Here is a 20,573-nt window from a genome sequence, read left to right on the forward strand (position 1 = left end):
GATGCATCTAAAGAGTTTAACGACTGGAAATTGTTTCAGAAAATGAGTCAGAGAGTTGTGCCTCCGTTTATCTTGAGAATGTTAGGTTTTTAGTTGGTGTGTCAGACCTGTTCACTGTCAGTAATGGACTCAAAGAAAGAGGAGTTCTGTCTCCCATTTTGTTTTGTTGGTATTTGGATGATTTGTTGTTAGTGAGATGGGGGTAAAAAAAAAAAACATGATCTTGTGTTGAGCCCAAACAGTGCAGGTCTCCAGGAGGAACTATGAATGTTTGTTCCAAGTTCAGTATGGCATAAAAATATATAAATGGGTCGGTCAAGTGTTAACGGAGGGAAACAGGGTCAGATTTTTGACATTCAAATGTCTCTTATTCAGAAACTAGAGGAACTATTGAAATAAGTAAAGTATCAGAATGTAGGAAAGAGTTACACTCCAACAGGGTCAAGTTAAACCTGTGAGATTCTTTCAGGTTGTTGACAAAAAATTTAAAAACTCATGTCGGTAACGGAGGGAATGAAATATGCAGCACTTTTTGGTCAATAAATCCAAACAGTGATAACTCTTGGTTCTCACTTACATATCCTTAACAAACTGGTTTGAATATTTGCTTCATATAGTTTTCTACCATATGGTACAAGATTAGGTTGAAAAACCTCTTACTTTTTGACTCATGAGATTTTTTATTAATAAAAGTTCATGGTAACAGAGGGAAAAGTAACGGACGGAGGGAAAATTAACAAACAAGTAGAAGGTGCATGATTTTACATCATTTGTCGCTTTTTTCTTCCGAAAACTTTAATATTGCTTCAAAATGAAAGGAAACTATTTCTATAAAATATGTCAGTCCTTCCAAGCAAATTTTTATCATTTTAAATACTTTTTTTTTTAAATCCTGTCCCTTCATCAACAGTTCAAAGATGGAATAACACAAGATATGATGAAATACATCCATTTATTTACATGATTTTGAGGTCTTTGAAATTTGGGAAATAATTTTTGTTCCATGTTTCATACATGGTTTGTTTAAAACATATGTGATTTTAGAACCAAAAATGGTACAGAAAAAAGGTCAACAGTTTGATAAACTAGAGTACATATGTATCTGTTCAATACATTTTTATATCAGATGAATTCACTTGAATTTTTGCCCTTGTTGTTTACTTCTGCTGGACCGGGCCCATATATATAAAATATGTGCCGGTAAAAGTGTAATAATGGTCTGTAGAACTAAGGATGATAAATATGTAAAGTTTCCTCTGTTTGTATTGAGGTAATGCTTTGACTGTGAGTAACAAATACAAGTATTTGGGACATTTTTATCACAGATGATGAGAACATCTCCAGACGATGTCTCGCGATGTTTGCACAGGGTAAAGGCTGAAGTACAGTTCTGCGTCGACTCACTGCCGCTGTTGCATTTTTGATTTGTGGATCTGCGTCGAGGTCTATGCAACACTAAATAATTCACCCCCACAGCGCGAGGAGGCGAGGATTTAAAACTGGTGTTTGTGTTTACAAAATTAAGTGAGAAAGTGGAGCACTGGAAATGTATGAAGAGCGGCTGTAGAGACGACCAATCACAGCCCTGATTGTCTGTGTTGCTTTCCCCTGCAGACGCTCGGCTGAGGGGCTCACGGACACAGACTCTGCATCGTCACCACTGTCGAGCAACAGACTTTAAAACTATTGCATCAGAGTTAAGTTCCTCTCATCAGAATAACTGCAGAGATGCTGAACTTTTGCACCGTATGTGGACTCAACCAGGTCTAAACCAGGTCTAAACCAAACCAGACTCTAAACCAGGCTAAACCAGGTAAACCAGACTAAACCAGGACTAAACCAAACACTAACAGAGGACTAAACCAGGTCTAAACCAGACTAAACCAGGCTAAACCAGTCTAAACCAGGTCTAAACCAGGACTAAACTAAACCAAAACCAAAACTAAACCAGGAACCAGACTAAACCAGGACTAAACCAGGACTAAACCAGACTAAACAGACTAAACCAGGACTAAACCAGGACTAAACCAGGACTAAACCAAGACTAAACCAACCAGGACTAACCAGACTAAACCAGGTCTAAACCAGGACTAAACCAGGACTAAACCAAACTAAACCAGGACTAAACCAGGACTAAACCAAGACTAAACCAGGACTAAACCAGGACTAAACCAGGTCTACTAAACCAGGACTAAACCAGACTAAACCAAGTCTAAACCAAGGACTAAACCAGGACTAAACCAGGACTAAACCAGGACTAAACCAGACTAAACCAAGACTAAACCAGGACTAAACCAGGACTGAACCAGGACTGAACCAGGTCTAAACCAGGTCTAAACCAGGACTAAACCTAGGACTAAAACCAGGACTGAACCAGGACTAAACCAGGACTAAACCAGGTCTAAACCAGGACTAAGACCAGGACCTTCTCTCCTCTTTCCACTCCTCCTCTCCTCCTCCCTCTCTTCTTTTTTTCTCTCCTCCTCTCTTCTTTCTCTCCTGTCGTTTGGATTTGACTGTCACGCTCCTCCTTTGCCTCGTCCTCCAGCACTTCTCCATAAAACATGTGACAGGAGCAGCCGACAGGAGCAGCCGACAGGAGCAGCCGACAGGAGCAGCCGACAGGAGCAGGCGACAGGAGCAGGCGAGCAGGACAGGTGGACAGGTGGACAGGTGCAGATCACGGCCGTGTCACTGCTGCGATGTGGAAATCCTTCATCAATAATGCAGAGTCTCCTGCTCCGTCCTGACACCGAGAAACAGAACAGACACGACGACACAGAAACTGAAAATAACGAGCAGGTTTAAGTTTGGTCAAAACTTTCTGCACAGTTTTTCTCCAGGTTCTGAACTTTTACATTTCCACACAAACTTAGACGTGTCCTGATTCTGTTTGGTTCTGTTTTTAAATCATCTGTGGACCCACTGCAAGTCTGAAATAAAACATGAATGATTGATTGATGGATTGATTTGGCAACACAGGTTCAGTGAGGACTTTTTTTTTAATAGGCCTCCAGATTATTTAGGCCTAATTCTCTGGGTTTCCTGAAACACATACTAGGCTACTTTTTATTTATGAGTTATTATTTGCGTAGAGTGAGTCCCAGTTTTAAGCGTTTAAGTGCCCCCTGTCCCAGCAGATTTATACAAAACCACTGATATGCCCCAGTTTTATACAACAAATGTCCCAAGTGTCCCTATTTTTGACCAATTTTATACCTGCTAACAGTAAAGAGAGACATAAATTGACGTTAGTTTATGAAAAATACAGAAAAGCTGCTTAAAAATGACCAAAACACCAAGAAAATGTGACTATACTGACTCACATTAGTTTTGAGTAAGTCATGAATGGGCCGAGTGCGGAACAATTCTCCTTAATTACACACTCGTTTAAATTCTGGTCACCCTATAAAAAAATAAAAATAAAATAATAATAATAACAACAACAACAACAACAACAACAACAATAATAATAATAATAATAATAATAATAATAATATCATATCATCATCATCATCATCATCATCATCATCATAATTTGCATCTTTGACTTCCGACCGTGGGGAAGTTTGACGGTTGCTATGGTGACACTTATGCACTCGTTTAAATTTTGGTCACCCTATATTTACGTAAAAACAAATACATAAATAATAATAATAATAATAATAATAATAATAATATAATATGTTATTAATATTACTATTATTAATGTATTTTATTATTATTATTATTATTATTATTATTATTATTATTATTATTATTATTATTATTATTATTATTATTATTATTTATTATTATTATTATTTATTTTTTTTGCGTCTTGACTTCCGGCCGTGGGGAAGTTTGACGGTTGCTATGGCGACACTTCCGCTAGCTGCCGTTGCTAGGTAAACACCGCTCACGTTTGAGTGCGAAGCTCATTTCAGCTCAATTTTCTTCACAAATCCTCCTCAAAACTCCCGTAAACATGAACGAACACCCGGAGCAGGAGGCAGAAAAGCGCACGGCGTCTAACTCGAGAGAAGAGGTAGCAATTTGCGCTTTTAAAAAAAGCTAAAAAGTCGAAATAAAAAGTTGATTTGTGCTAAATGTGTAAAGTTTGCACGATGTTATAAACTTATGTGCAGTGTTGGGGAGTAACAGATTACATGTACCAGAGTTAAGTAATCAGAGTACAAATTATGAGTAACTGTATTCAGTTACAGTTACTGTTTCAGTGAGTGGTAATTGGATTACAGTTACTTTGTTGAAATAAATGGATTACACAGAGGGATTTTCCTGTTTTCACATTCTCACATTTTGGGCTAAATCCCACGTCTCCTTCTGCAGCCGGTCTCCTGTGCGTCTCTAAACCAGAACTAACACCAGGACTAAAACCAAGAACTAAACCAGGACTAAACCAGGACTAAAACCAGGACTAAACCAGGTCTAAACTAAGACTAAAACCAGGACTAAACTAGGACTAAACCAGGACTAACCCAGGACTAAACTAGGACTAAAACCAGGACTAAACCAGGACTAAAACCAGGACTAAACCAGGACTAAACTAGGACTAAAACCAGGACTAAACAAGGACTAAAACCAGGACTAAACCAGGACTAAACCGGGACTAAACTAGGACTAAAACCAGAACTAAAACTAGGACTAATCTAGGACTAAACCAGGTCTAAACTAAGACTAAAACCAGGACTAAAACCAGGACTAAACCAGGTCTAAACCAGGTCAGGTCTAAACTAAACTAAGACTAAAACCAGGACTAAACCAGATCTAAACCAGGACTAAAAAGACTAAACCAGGACTAAACCCGGACTAAACTAGGACTAAACCAGGACTAAACTAGGATTAAAACCAGGACAAAACATCTTTTCCATTTCCTGGTCTTTTCTTCTCTACAGTATAAACAGTTTCTTAATCATGAAGATTTGGGCTCAACAGACAATTTGATGAGAACAAACAAGAATTTTCAGGATGTGGTTCATTCATTCATGTAGTTTTAAAAAGCACGACAATATCAAGTAATCCAAAGTATTCAGATTACGTTACTCACTTTAAGTAATTTAATGGATTATGTTACAAACTACATTTTGGGGTATATAATCTGTAATCTGTAGGGGATTACATTTTAAAAGTCACCTTCCCAACACTGCTTATATGTCAGCCATTTTATTTATTTTTTCTTTTTGTCGTTGAATATCTTGGTCAATTTTATCTTTCAACTATAAATATAACTTAAATGAAGTTTTATTATTATTAACTTTAGCCATTATTTCAAACTGTAGCACCAATAATATCATACAGATGCATAAAATCATCTGTTATTCCTTCAAACACTTCATAAATCTGAGTTTTTTTTTATATGATTTAGATGTTTTATTGCTGGTTTTCAGATGACATCACAGAATTCTAGGCCAATATTATTTAATACAGATCAGATGGGAGCAGCTAAAATGAATAAATTGTTAAAAAAAATACAGTCAGTCTTGGGTTTGGTTAATAATACAAAATACCAGGTTCAATATTTGTGAATTTTGTTGTTATTTCACTGCAAAATACAGTGTAATCAATAGGGAAAATGAATCTATCAAAATGTAATAATAATTTAAATCTCCTCCTCCTTTCCTCTCTTCAGTTTGGCTGCTTGAATTTCCCGCTGTATCAAATAATAATAACAGTTTCGCTTTTGTAGCCTAATGTTAAAGCTTCATGTTACTGTTTCTTCAGAAAGACCAGAATTTCTGACGTTATCGTTGTGCGTAGTGTGTAAGTTTGTTCAGAATTCACATTTTAAACACGTCCAGAAGAGTTGACGAAAAAGACTGAAATCTTTTTATTTATAATTTGTCATTTTTGAGGTGAATGGATACCCAGCACATTAATAACTAAATAGACATAACAAAATATAAGACTAACACACATTCAAAGAGAAAAAACAAAACAAAACACAACAATAAGTAAATAAAAAGAAGAGACGACAAAAAATAAAAGTTTCTCAGTGCAGTGTTTGCATGTGTTTAATTACATTTTAGGGCTGTCAAAGCAAATTCACATTTACATATTTTCTGTTGACTTATATCTTTTGTTTGTTGGTTTGTTTGTTTTTGGGAACCACCAAACACACTGACACACACTGTAGATTATACAAGTGTTTACATGCACATACTTTTTGAAATTGTCCAACAGGATATTATTCTAAATCCGTGTGTGGTTCGTTCATCGTTTTTTAAAATTAAAACCAAAAATGAGAAAACGAAAAAACAACTTTTTTCTGCATTATTTGTCTCCAAAACTAAAATGAGAAAATAGATAATGGTAGTTTTCCATTTCCGTGAGTTAAACTGTGATGCTGGACTTTTGCGCCGCATGTGGACTGAACCAGGACTAAACCAGGACTAAACCGTTTTCAGTCCTGGTCTCAGTCCTGGTCCTGGCGTCAGTCCCGGTGTCAGTCCCGGTCTCAGTCCTGGTCTGGATCTCAGTCCAGGTCTCAGTCTTGGTCTGGTCCCGATCTCAGTCACGGTCTGGTCCTAGTCTGGTCCAGATCTCAGTCCTGGTCTCAGTCCCGGTCTGGTCCTGGTCTCAGTCCCGGTCTTAGTCCAGGTCTCAGTCCTGGTCCTGGTTCTAGTCCTGGTCCCGGACTCAGTCATGGTCTGGTCCGGGTCTAATTCCTGCTCTCAGTCCCGGTCTGGTCCCGGACCTGTTTTAGTCCTGGTTCAGTCCAGTGTCGCAATTTAAATCACGTAAACGTCCGTTTTTTTTGTTTTTGTTTGTTTTTTTCATTTGAACCCAAAATTGAAAACTGAAAAAAAAAGAATCGTTATTTGTTTTTTAGACAAAGTGAAGAAAATATTTTTTTTTTTTTCTTATTATTTTTGGTTTTATTTTGAAAAACGAATGAACGAACGACACACGGATTCGTTACAGCCCGAGTTTGTACAGATTTAAATTTGATTGTGGAAATTTTTGTACTCTGGTAAAATTTCTACTTTTGTGATTTGTTCATTGTGTCCATCTAAACTACAGTTCTGCTCTTTACTTACTGTATTTACCAGGAACGACCCAGCGGTTTATGGGCTTGTTATTTTCTCGTGTTAAAAACAAAATCAAAACAACTGTTGACGTTTCCTTGTGTCCAGGCGGCTGCGGCGTCCAGCAGCACAGAGAAGAGACGGATACAGAAGCTCGGGCACCGCGGGCTGCTGACCGAGGAGCAGGGAGCCAAGATGGAGCACCTGACCACCGCGAGGGCCACCTACGTCCTGCCCAGGGGCCCCGCGGTCAGGCTCACAGGTCAGTACGGCACCTGGGTTTATTCAGTGTAGGAATGTCACGATAAACACAACTACTGATACTAGGGATGGGCATTCGATTAAATTTTCTTAATCGATCGTCGGGAGAATTAACGATCGATTATCGATTAATCAGTAATGTTTTTATATTAAAATGATCATCATTATTATTACTATCTGCACTAATCTGCATAAATAAATTCAACTTTACGACATATAAACATAACGACTCTAGAGCCACATCAGCTGTTTGACATTATAATGTGTTTAATTCAGTTTTGTTCAAATCTCACAGAAACAAAACTTAAAACTGCATGGCTCATTTACATAAACTAAGTGAAGATAAAACTCCAGCTCTTGTGTCGCTGATGTGGTTCAACTTGTGTTGGATTAAAAGACATGACTCAGGTGAATACAGGTCAGTGTGACCAGATTTGTGTTTGTCAAAACCAGGACAGCGTACGGGGGGAGGGGGGCGGGGCCTCGTCATCCACATTGAGCGACTCTCACCTGGAAAAACTTTTTCCCACTGGACACAGAAACATATGTGCTGCTTTATCCACTGTGCACATGGACTCACACTTGTCCCAACGCAACGGAAAGTGTGGAATTTCTTGTACAAATCATCGTTAAATCCACATTTGTGCTTCGGTTCGTTACAGACTGACCCACTGTTTGTGTCTCGCTCCTTCTGATGCAGAGACACATGTACACACCTGTTTGTCCCCGGACACAGACGTTTGGTCACGCTACACACAGACACCTACATTCAGTTTGTCGATTAAAATGAACGTAATCGATGAAATTCTTAATGATCAATTATCGATCAATCAACTAATCATGCCCATCCCGTAGTACGAATTGTGCTGTACAAATAAACTTGCCTTGCCTTTTTTCATAACCAACTTGAAAATATTTAGTACAGTGGGACTGACATGATGGTTCGTTATGTTACTTTCAGTGGTGGAAAGAATCCTGAGGAGTTACGTGTGTGTAATTTGTGCGTAACTTGGTTTTAACTCGTGTGTAACGTGTGTGTGTCTCGTCCCTCTGCTCCAGGACGCAGACGAGAAAACTTGGAGCAGAACATCGCTCGGACCATAAGGTGAGACCGGGGACTGAAACTGTAAACTTAACCTGTAACTTGTGAGACACGTTCTTATAAGAAAGACAAATAAATCCTCTTACATTTTTAGCCAGACAATAGACCAGAATGTTGTTTTTTTTGTACGGAAAAACAGAAAACCGTGCGTCCTTACTGTGAGCACACGGGCAGATTAATGATACAATTTTGTTTATTTTTCATATGAAACACACTGCAAAAACCAAACACCATTTGACCCTTTATAAGAAAGGGTCAAATGGGATAAGAAGTTGGGTTTATGTTTTATGAATGGAGTCTGGGCAGGTCCAAAACAAGTGAGAGGTGGTTTAATTTTTCAGTTTGTGTCCATTGTTGTTACATCCCCTTTGCTACGGAAGAAAGGGAAGTAACAATAAAAAACAAGATGTTTAAGGTTTAACTAAAAATTTTACATTTTTTATTTACAGTCCAGGAAAAGGGAAAGAAAAACACAGAAATCTGGGGAGAAAATAAAAAGGATTTTAACAAAATAATCTACTAAACTAAGGAGCCCTAAGTACAACGCAACAAAATCTAACTAAAGTTTCACTGTGAAACATGGTGTTTCAACAAAATGAACAGAGGCAACAGCCGACATTATAACCAAAAACAAAATGAGACAAGCAAAAAATGAACCAAACACAAAAGGTGAGCTGACGGCAGGGATCCAGCCGCGCCGAGCAGGTGGAAGACTGTTCTTTTATACCCCGCACTCACAGGTGGAATCCGCAGATTGGTGGGGGCGGAAGGGTGACCGGTCAATCCCCGACTCGACCCGACGCTCAGCCTCCGTCCAGCGTCCGATGCTCCCGCGCATCCGGGTCCAGGGCTCGTGGCCCGAGCGCATCACACACCCACACAAGAGCAAACAGAGAAGAACAGGAGCACAATAAACAAATCCCAAAGGGCCGGGGCCTGTGCCAATTGTCCTTCTGAGATGATTGTTTAGTGGAGAACAGTGATGTAGAAGTTTGCAGCAGATTTCCCTTTTCTTGTTGGTGATGAGAGATTCGTGAGGTCTTGTCCAAACATTTTAGAGTCGGGCTCCGTTTGGGAGGTGCACTTGTGCTGATCGTCGCTCTTTTTCCACCACGACTCATTATAAGACAAGTTTAACTGAAGATGAAGCCGAGTATGTTCCTTTAGAGTTTGGTGCAGCGTCTTCACTCATGCTGCTCAAGACGACATGTTCAGGTGCGGTCCTGTCCTGCCGCTGCCCCAGTTTAGGCTCCTGGCTCCAGTAATGACATCACTCTGATGTAACCCTGTCGTCAAATCGCTGAACACATCTCAAAACATCTAAGAAACAAAATGTGAACTAAAACATATGAAATGAATTATTGAGTTTGGAAAAATATTGGAATACATTTTTATTTTTGTTTATTAAAATAAAATGGTAAATATTGGTCGGGACTATTTTGTCTTCCTCAAATATTGTTGTGACGTGTCCCCACCGTCCCTACGCAAACTTACGCCCTTGTGTGAGCAGGCTCGCATCTCCACAAACCTGACTTTTATGTTATTAGGTTCTTTTTTCAGACCAAGGGTTTGTTTTTTTATACCTGACAGTTTCGTCCTGCCTCCACCGGTCGGAAGACAGCGCCAAAACCTGTAGAAATAATCTCACAGCAACATCACGTGACGACTCTGAGGAAGAGCGATAGTGAGCAGTCGAAACTGTCAGGTCTGAAACAACAAACCCGTGGTCTCAAAGAAGAACCTAATAACATAAATTATCGGAAGACCAAATAACCCCATCGGAATAAACTTGACTTTTATGTGGTGTGGACTAGGGATGGGCATTCGATAAAATTTTCTTAATCGATCGCCGGGAGAATTAACGATCGATTATCGATTAATCATTAACGTTTTTATATTAAATTGATCATCATTATTATTATTACTATCTGTACTACTAATCTGCATAAATAAATAAACATAACAACTCTAGAGTCACATCAGCCCGTTTGACATTATAATGTGTTTAATTCAGATTTGTGCAAATCTCACAGAAACAAAACTTAAAACCTCATGAACAATTTGCATAAACTAAGTGAAGATAAAACTCCAGCTCTTGTGTTGCTAATGTGGTTCAACTTCTGTTGGATTAAAAGACATGACTCAGGTGAATACAGGTCAGTGTGACCAGATTTGTGTTTGTCAAAACCAGGACAGCGTACGGGGGGAGGGGGGTGGGGACTCGTCATCCACACTGAGCGACTCTCACCTGGAAAAACTTTTTCCCACTGGACACAGAAACATATGTGCTGCTTTATACACTGTGCACATGGACTCACACTTGTCCCAACGCAACGGAAAGTGTGGAATTTCTTGTACAAATCCTGGTTAAATCCACATTTGTGCTTCGGTTCGTTACAGACTGACCCACTGTTTGTGTCTCGCTCCTTCTGATGCAGAGACACATGTACACACCTGTTTGGTCACGATAAACATACATTCGGTTTGTCTATTAAAATGAACGTAATCGATGAAATTCTTAATGATCAATTATCGATTAATCGACTAATCATCCTCATCCCTGGTGTGGACGTAGTTTGCATAATAGAGTCAAAACAAACCTGAGACTTGTTTTTATTCATGCAGGGTCCAGTCTTCGTGTTCTGGGCTTGTTTCCCGTTGAGCAGCACAAATCACATTTCATTTTACATTTGTGTGTTTTTTTTTTTTTTTTAACTTACCAGATTCCAGTGCACTCTGTCACTCTACATCAGGGGTGTCAAACTCATTTTGTTCCGGGGGTCGTATCCAACCGACTTTGATCCCAAAGGGGCCGGATCAGAAAACTCATGTCATAAAACCCAAAAATAACAATAAGTTCAAATATTTGTGCAGAGAAACACAAATCTATTACAGAAATCTATTTTAATTGATGAACTCTTTCTTTTACAAATATTATAATATTATGAACAACCTGAAACTTTAAGAAAAATCAAGTTTCAACATTTTAACATGAACTTGTTTACAAATAAGAATAAGTCAATTTTTGTTGTAAAATCCTGCACTCGGCTCCACTTTTCTCATGTTGGACATTTTTCTGATGAGGGTGTCACGGTCAACAGTCAAAACGATCGTCCTTTAAGAGCGTTTGGAAAGAGACAAGTCTTCATTTGTGCTGCTCTGGTGGGAGGGGCCACGTACAGAGACGCTGGAGACGCTGCTGTGATAAACACCACAGAAAATTAACAAGATTTTAATAGAAAATATAATTAAAATATTTTAGTAGAAAATCAGCCGAGGGCCAGATTAAAGGTCTTGGAGGGCCGGATCCAGCCCCCGGGCCGTATGTTTGACACCTGTGCTCTACATGCATGTCACGCTTGTGTGTTCCGTCCTGACTCTGTGCGCTGTGTCCTCTGTTGTGTTTGTGTTGCAGAGAACAGATCGAGCTGCAGATGAAGTCTCCTCCGCGTGACCCGGTGTCCTGCTGCTCCGTCACCCACGAAAGCTTCAGCGTCGCGGGCTTTGTACCTCTGACAGAGCGCCTCACTCCGGTACACCGCCACACATCTGCTCTCCTCTGCTCTCACTCACCACACACACGGGACAGGACAGGTGCTGAAGACATGTAGACTCTGAACAGACGTTTGGACGACAGGGGCTCAGCTGGTTCTCAAATCCAGCTCTTAGTATAAACGTTGTTGGCTGAGCTCCACTGGTCCAGCGCCCTCAGATAAATACTGTTGTTGTGTCGTAGAACAAGACACTTAATCTACCTCGCCCCCAGTGTCTGTGTGCACTGGTGTGTGAATGGGTCAGTGGTTCCTTGACGTGAAGAGCTTTCAGTGCCTTAAAGGTAGAAAGCACCATTTACTAGGGATGTAACAATAACTGAAATATCGTGATATCGTATCAGCAATCACAATAATATCGTGGACCATCACAATATATCGAATTACGAGTCTCTTTGCTTAAATGAAGAGTTATGGTGCAGCAACAGTTAAAAAAAACGACAGAGAACTACATAGACCATGATGCTTTGCTCCATTTCAGTGCAGACGACAAGAAGAAATAACAGTTCTAACACTTTTAAATCTTAGATCTTCGGACTAAGTTTTGTCATGGTGTTTTAAGAGGAAAAAGTCACATATTAAGAGTTTTGTTTCCACGAAGTATCACATTAAATATCGTACCGTGAGGTAGGACTGGGTATCATTAAGAAGTTGCTCGATACATACCTCGATACACAGGCCATGATACGATACATATCTCGATACAGTGCACTTTCGATTCGATATGATATATTTCAAATCGATTCGATACAGTTCAAGAAAAAATAAAAGCTAAATCATGGCTGTGATACTAAAAGTCTTTGTTAAATCACTTCTTCTTGTGCAAAGTTCATATGAAACACAAACATTTTAATCACTACAACAGTGAAAATATCAAATGTGTCGCATAAATGAGTTTCCTTTCACTCCACAAGCAACAAAACTGTAGCTGTAACAAAATAATTTTGTAAAACACAACCTAAAAATACTCTTGGTGATATATCGATACAGCAGCCCACGATATCGATACTGTATCATCACATTAAAAAATACAATATATCGATATTCCGATATTTTTGCACACCCCTAGCTTTGAGTGCTTTAAAGGTAGAAAGCACCATTTACTAGGGATGGAACAATAACCGAAATATCGTGATATCGTATCATCAAAGTCACAATAATATCGTGGACCATCACAATATATCGAAACACAAGTCTCTTTGTTTAAATGAAGAGTTATGGTGCAACAACAGTTTAAAAAAAAGACAGAAGGAACTACATAGACCATGATCCTTTGCTCCATTTCAGTGCAGACGACAAGAAGAAATAACAGTTCTAACACTTTTAAATCTTAGATCTTTGGATTAAGTTTTGTCAAGGCGTTTTAAGAGGAAAAAGTCACATATTAAGAGTTTTGTTTCCACATTAAATATCGTACCGTGAGATTCATACCGTGATGATACTGTATCGTGAGACTTATATCGTTACACCCTTTTACCATTTACTTCTAGAATACACTGTTTTAAAAGTATCTTCTGCTAAATGTAAGTTTATTTAGGTCATGGTTAAGGTTTATTGGGGAATTTGTCCCACGCATTTGACCCGTTTGATCGTTCAGTGCTGCTGGGGCATCTCCTCATCTCCAGATCTTGAGCTGGTCTTGGTCAGGACCTTCACTGGATCATTGTGCCTATCGTGCTTGTTGGGTTTTGAGCTTTTGACTCTGTTATGATGGTTTCCTGTATTGTTCTGCATTTGAGGCTTTAGGGCTTTAAAAAAAAAATAAAATAAAATCACCTATCCCCTGTGACAAAGAGGGCCTTTGTCCCCATTTTTCACCTTAGTTCAGTTACATCTATCTATATCAACTAAACAGCTAAATAATAACTATCCCGGGTTTGTTTTATTTAGTCTTTGTTTAACTGATCACATTCACACAGTTACTTTAAATTCATTTTATTTGGTTATATCCCTTCATTTTTGTTTAAACTTACCACCTTTACCTGTGACTCCACATGGTCTGGGAACAAAAGAGGGGGCGTGTCCTTTGGCAGCCATATTTATAGGCTCAGGGGGAGGTGTTGGCCCAGACCATGTGGAGGGAAGCCTCGGAAATGGTTCTCTTTGTTTTATCAAATGGGTTATTAGAATTTTGGTTTCAGTGTATCTAGTTAAGTTGGACACTGTTCAGTTTAAAAGGGGGATTAGGCTTCAGAAAATAATTTAAGGCAGCACACCAGTAAGGAAAGGAAATTGCTACAGTTTTCCCCGTAAGTTGGTGTGAACCCAGGGGGAGGGACTTCCTCTCTGGGGGGTATATAAGTAGAGGCAGTTTAATCAGTAGGGAGGAGGTCACCATCAGTGCAGCCAGGTGCCTGTGGGTATTTTCTTTTGTTGCGTTATTTTCTGTTGCTTTTGTTTAGTTAAACACAGTTCTTTTTTTGTAAATATGTGTATAATTTTGCCCACGACTTGGAAGGATCCAATAAAGAATTTGGTTTGGTGAAGGACAACTTTGCACTGGACTCTCATTTTGACCACTTGGGCCAGCTTCCCCACATCCCCCCTGCCCATCGATAAACTCTGGGTGTTTTACTTGGTCCATGGATCGATCACAGTGTTCCGTCCTCTGGTACAAAACATCCTCGGCATTTTCCCTGTAGAGTAAATGTGAACACAAACTGCCTGTGAACAGCAGTTTTAAAAATGTCTGACTCGTCTGCTCGACTCTTTATAGTTCACATGTGTGTGTTTGTGTGATGTGGGAGTCTTGGTGCTGCTCTCTCGCTCTGTGTTTTCACGCTAACAGAGTCTGTTTCTGTGCAGGTGCATGACTACACCTCAGAGCCCAGCGTCACGTTCTGGAGCGAGAACCACCAGCACATACAGGTGAGTCCACAGAACCACCAGAACCACCAGCACATACAGGTGAGTCCACAGAACCACCAGAACCACCAGCACCACCAGCACATACAGGTGAGTCCACAGAACCACCAGAACCACCAGCACATACAGGTGAGTCCACAGAACCACCAGAACCACCAGCACATACAGGTGAGTCCACAGAACCACCAGAACCACCAGCACATACAGGTGAGTCCACCAGAACCACCAGCACATACAGGTGAGTCCACAGAACCACCAGAACCACCAGAACCACCAGCACATACAGGTGAGTCCACAGAACCGGGCATTTTTCCGGTGGGCCCACAGTCCTCAGGGGCCAATGTTGTGTTTTTTTTGTTTTTTTTTACTTCGAGCCCGGTCCAATGGTCCATCTTCAATACAGACAGTGGACTAAACCAATCAGGATACAGTTGCCGACGAAAGCGACCACAGCTCTTCCCACACTGAACGACTGAACCAGGTTTAAACCAGGTCTGAACCAGGACTAAACCAGGTCTAAACCAGGACTGTATTAGGTTTAAACCAGGATTGAACCAGGACAGAATCAGGTCTAAACCAGGTCTGGATCAAGTCTAAACCAGGACTGAATCAAGTCTAAACCAGGACTGTATCAAGTCTAAACCAGGACTGTATCGGGTCTAACCAGGACTGAATCAGGGGTCTAAACCAGGTCTAAACCAGGTCTAAACAGGGTCTAAACCAGGACTGAATCAGGTCTAAACCAGGACTGAATCAGATCTAAACCAGGTCTAAACCAGGACTGGATCAAGTCTAAACCAGGACTGAAAGTCTAAACCAGGACTGTATCGGGTCTAAACAGGGAACAGGTAAACAGGTCTAAACCAGGACTGAACCAGGTCTAAACCAGGACTGAACCAGGTCTAAACCAGGACTGAATCAGGTCTAAACCAGGACTGTATCGGGTCTAAACCAGGTCTAAACCAGGTCTGATCCAGGTCTAAACCAGGACTGAATCAGGTCTAAACCAGGTCTAAACCAGGTCTAAACCAGGACTGAATCAAGTCTAAACCAGGACTGTATCGGGTCTAAACCAGGACTGAACCAGGTCTAAACCAGGACTGAATCAGGTCTAAACCAGGTCTAAACCAGGACTGAATCAGGTCTAAACCAGGACTGAATCAAGTCTAAACCAGGACTGAATCAAGTCTAAACCAGGACTGAACCAGGTCTAAACCAGGACTGTATCGGGTCTAAACCAGGACTGAACCAGGACTGAACCAGGTCTAAACCAGGTCTAAACCAGGTCTAAACCAGGTCTAAACCAGGTCTGATCCAGGTCTAAACCAGGACTAAATCAGGTCTAAATTAGGTCTAAATCAGATCTGAATCAGGTATGAACCAGTAATTAGTAATTAACTTCAGGGAACACGTACATAAATTAGTCAGTTGTGTTGTGTTAATTATGAGGGGCCGGTCTAAGCCAAAAATGCCCGGACCGTTTTTTTTTTTTGTTTTTTTTTTTTTGTCCCAGTCCCACCCTGCAGGTGAGTCCACAAAACCACCAGCACATACAGGTGAGTCCACAAAACCACCAGCACATACAGGTGAGTCCACAAAACCACCAGCACATACAGGTGAGTCCACAAAACCACCAGCACACACAGGTGAGTCACAAAAACAGCACACAGGTGAGTCCACAAAACCACCAGCACAAACAGGTGAGTCCACAAAACCACCAGCACAAACAGGTGAGTCCACAAAACCACCAGCACAAACAGGTGAGTCCACAAAACCACCAGCACAAACAGGTGAGTCCACAAAACCACCAGCACAAACAGGTGAGTGCACAGACGTAAAGTACATAACATGTTTATTTCATGATAAAACGTAAATAAATATAAACGTAAAATTAGGTTGTTGTGTGTTTAACGTTGTTTCCTCATTAAACAGACCTGGAGTTGTGTTTTGTTTCATCCACACACACTTAACAAAAAAGAAAAAAAAAAAAGCTGTTAATTTGAAAACTACGTCTTCATGACATCACAAGGTGGACCCGAGCGTTTTGAGCTTCGCAGACGTACACAGACTCATAATAAAGAGTCACTCAAACATGTGAATGAAACAAAAGTCCAGCTCCAGGTCTGTTTTAACATCATGACGTCGTGTTCCCTAGAGACCAGACTGTAAACACGGGCCAAAGCTCCAGGTCTAGTTTACACACTAGTCCTGATTTGACACCGGAATTTATGTGCCGGGGTCAAAAAACTGTGTGAATGGTCCTCTGTGTACTGAAACATTCCTGTTCAGCTCTGTGTTTCTTCGTGTGATACTTTTGACGAGTCGTGTTCACAAAGTGCCACGGGGCTGATGTGGAGCTGTGATAAACACTCAGCCGCACGACGCTCCGGCTGAAGTATTATTGCCTCTAATGGGTCCGTGTGAAGAGTCCCAGACCGGACCCCAGTGCTCTTATAAGGAGAAGAGCGAGTGCGCGAGGATCCACTGCACACTGTCAGTGTGAAAGAGCTCTGAGCCCAGACACACACACTGAACCAAACAAAGTACTGGAGTTTCTGCACTGTACGGGCTCTGGAGTATAAATCACACTGTCATTGAATGGTCTGTTTTCAAACTTTTTTCACAAATAAACCAGGACTTTAAATGTTCCACCTCATGTAAAATAACTCTTTTCACATTGTATCTTCTGCACATAAACAAGCACAGTTTGGGTTTGAAGTGTTTTCTGCCACGTCAAACGCGTCACAGGTGAATCTGCCGCGTCATCGTCGTAGCAGCTTTAGTTCACGTGGCAGAAATCAATCTAAAAACACTTCAGGACTAAACCTGGACTAAACCTGGACTAAACCAGGACTAAACCAGGTCTAAACCTGGACTAAACCAGGACTAAAACCAGGACTAAACCAGGTCTAAACCAGGACTAAACCAGGACTAAACCAGGTCTAAAACCAAGACTAAACCAGGTTTAAACCAGGACTAAAACCAGGACTAAACCAGGACTGGACTAAACCAGGTCTAAACCAGGACTTAAAACCAGGACTAAACCAGGACTAAACCTGGACTAAACCTGGACTAAAACCAGGTCTAAACCAGGACTAAACCAGGGACTAAACCAGGACTAAACCAGGACTAACTAACTAAACCAGGACTAAACCAGGATTAAAACAGGTTTAAACCAGGTCTAAAACAGGACATAATTTAAAGCATCAGTGTCTCATATAAAAATCATTTCTCTGTCAATAATATTTTTAATCTGGTTAAGGAAAAAGTCTGGACTTTTTGTATTTTTTAGCAGATTAAACATCTTCATCTTTGTTTCTCTACAATAAAACAAAAGTCTGTTCATGGAGACTTGGGCTCAACAGACAATTTGAAGAAAACAAACGTGAATTTTCAGGATGTGGTTGGTTCATTCATGCAGTTTTAAAAAGCACGACAATATCAAGTAATCCAAAGTATTCAGATTACATTACTCACTTTAAGTAATTTAATGGATTATGTTACAAACTACATTTTGGTGTGTGTAATCTGTAATCTGTAGGGGATTACATTTGAAAACTAACCTTCCCAACACTGCATGTGGATGTGTTGGAGGTATTTTCTCTCATATGAAATGCGGATGACGTCCTTCTGTGTCTCTCAGGGGGTGACTCCGGTGCGGTCCCCAGGCGCCCCGTTCAGGAAGTGCTCACAGTTCAGCCGACCAATCGGTGAGCGCGTGGACGATCCGGCCCCGCCCCCCGAGGACTGACGGCGAGTAACAGCTCATCAAGAGTTTAATAAAGACTGATCCATGGCAAAGGTCAGTGACGAGGAGGACGAGGACGAGGAGGAGACGTCAGCCGCAAACACCAGGTCACCGATGTGTCTCCTCTTGTGTTCATGTTTTTGAAAGGATAAAAACATTTGTAATTGAATAAATGCAGTTTTTATTATTCTACTCTGAGATGGTTTAATAGCAGGGATGTAACAATAACCGAAATATTGTGATCAAAAGTCTCTCAGTGATATCGTGAGCCGTCATAATATATCGACTTACAAGTGTCTTTGCTTAAATGAAGAGTTAAGGTGCAGCAACAGCTAAAAAAAAACAGAGGGAACTACATAGACCATGATCCTTTGCTCCGTTTTGGTTCAAACTACAAGAAGAAATAACAGTTCTAACACTTTTAAGTCTTAAGTCTTAGTCTTTGGATTAAATTTTATCAAGACATTTTAAGAGGAAAAAGTAGGATAATCTGGTTTAGTCCTGGTTTAGTTTAGTCCTGATTTAGACCTGGTTTAGTTCTGGTTTAGTCCTGGTTTAGACCTGGTTTAGACCTGGTTTAGTCCTGGTTTAGTCCTGGTTTAGTCCTGACCTGGTTTAGACCTGGTTTAGTCCTGGTTTTAGTTTCCTGGTTTAGACCTGGTTTAGACCTGGTTTAGACCTGGTTTAGTCCTGGTTTAGACCTGGTTTAGACCTGGTTTAGACCTGGTTTAGACCTGGTTTAGACCTGGTTTAGTCCTGGTTTAGTCCTGGTTTAGTCCGGTTTAGACCTGGTTTAGACCTGGTTTAGTTTCCTGGTTTAGACCTGGTTTAGTCCTGTTTAGACCTGGTTTAGTTTAGCCTGGTTTAGTCCTGGTTTAGTCCTGGTTTAGACCTGGTTTAGTCCTGGTTTAGTTTCCTGGTTTAGACCTGGTTTAGTCCTGGTTTAGACCTGGTTTACCTGGTTTAGTCCTGGTTTAGACCTGGTTTAGACCTGGTTTAGACCTGGTTTAGTCCTGGTTTAGTTTAGGTTTAGTCCTGGTTTAGTCCTGGTTTAGTCCTGGATTAGACCTGGTTTAGTCCTGGTTTAGTCCTGGTTTAGTCCTGGTTTAGACCTGGTTTAGACCTGGTTTAGTCCTGGTTTAGTCCTGGTTTAGTCCTGGTTTAGTCCTGGTTTAGTCCTGGTTTAGACCTGGTTTAGTCCTGGTTTAGTCCAGATCACTGTGGGATTTTTCGGGGGATTCTAGTATCAGTGTCGTCTGTTCTTTAGTTTTGAAATCGAGATGATAATTTTAGTTCATGTTTCAGTCCATTTTACGATCGTCTCATTTTCCTTCATTCATCTTTTCGTGTGTGGACTGAACCAGTAATTAGCTCGTTAGACGGCGGCGGCGTTGGCGTCCTCCCACGCGCCGCTCACGTCTCACCGCCCGCCAGGACAAAAGAGGCTGCGGACGCGGCCTGTCAATCAAGCCTTTCCACAGCGGTAACTATGGCGACGCAGTCTTGGCCCAAACATGTCATTATCTGAGCACGTGCAGCCGGCGGAACACTGCGCACGAGACTCGCCCGGTTACCACAAGGTTTGGGGTTCAGTCTCCACAAAGAGCGTCTGACCCCGGACTCTCGTTACACCTGGAGCTGTTCTGGTCTCCTCGGTGATGATCTGTAAACGTCCTCACACAGAAACACAGAAGAGCAGGAGCAGTTTCTGTTATTAACTGGATCTGAATCGATGATGTTAGTTTGTGTGATGTGGACTGAGACACAGACGAGTCACAGCGCCGTAACATGACACAGTTTAGACTTGTATCTGTATTGATTAGGGGTGTAACGATATACAAGTCTCACGATACGATATTGTCACAGATATTTATTGTGATATCGTGGGAAAGCTCACTGTGACGGATGCTGTCCTCGTTGTATTTTTCTTGCCTCACCTCAGATCCACCCACCCCGGATCCGCCCGCTCATCAGCCTCACCTGAGTTGTTTATTTTCGTGTTACCTTTATCTACGTTTTGT

The 20,573-nt window shown here is 40.9% G+C and overlaps 1 protein-coding gene across 1 annotated transcript; it reads left to right on the forward strand.

Annotated features, from left to right (window-relative positions):
• Positions 1–3,892: 3,892 nt before the first annotated feature.
• Positions 3,893–18,612, forward strand: spag8 (sperm associated antigen 8). Its single transcript, XM_055160021.1, has 6 exons — positions 3,893–4,027; positions 7,134–7,287; positions 8,346–8,391; positions 11,804–11,921; positions 14,745–14,807; positions 18,448–18,612. The coding sequence occupies exons 1-6, from the start codon at positions 3,968–3,970 to the stop codon at positions 18,553–18,555; spliced, it is 549 nt and encodes a 182-aa protein (XP_055015996.1). The 5' UTR covers positions 3,893–3,967; the 3' UTR covers positions 18,556–18,612.
• The last annotated feature ends 1,961 nt before the right edge of the window (positions 18,613–20,573 follow it).

This window comes from Boleophthalmus pectinirostris, unplaced genomic scaffold (genome assembly GCF_026225935.1).
Source record: "Boleophthalmus pectinirostris isolate CB_2022bp ecotype Guang Dong unplaced genomic scaffold, ASM2622593v1 HiC_scaffold_2826, whole genome shotgun sequence".
Classification (NCBI taxonomy): Eukaryota; Metazoa; Chordata; class Actinopteri; order Gobiiformes; family Gobiidae; genus Boleophthalmus; species Boleophthalmus pectinirostris.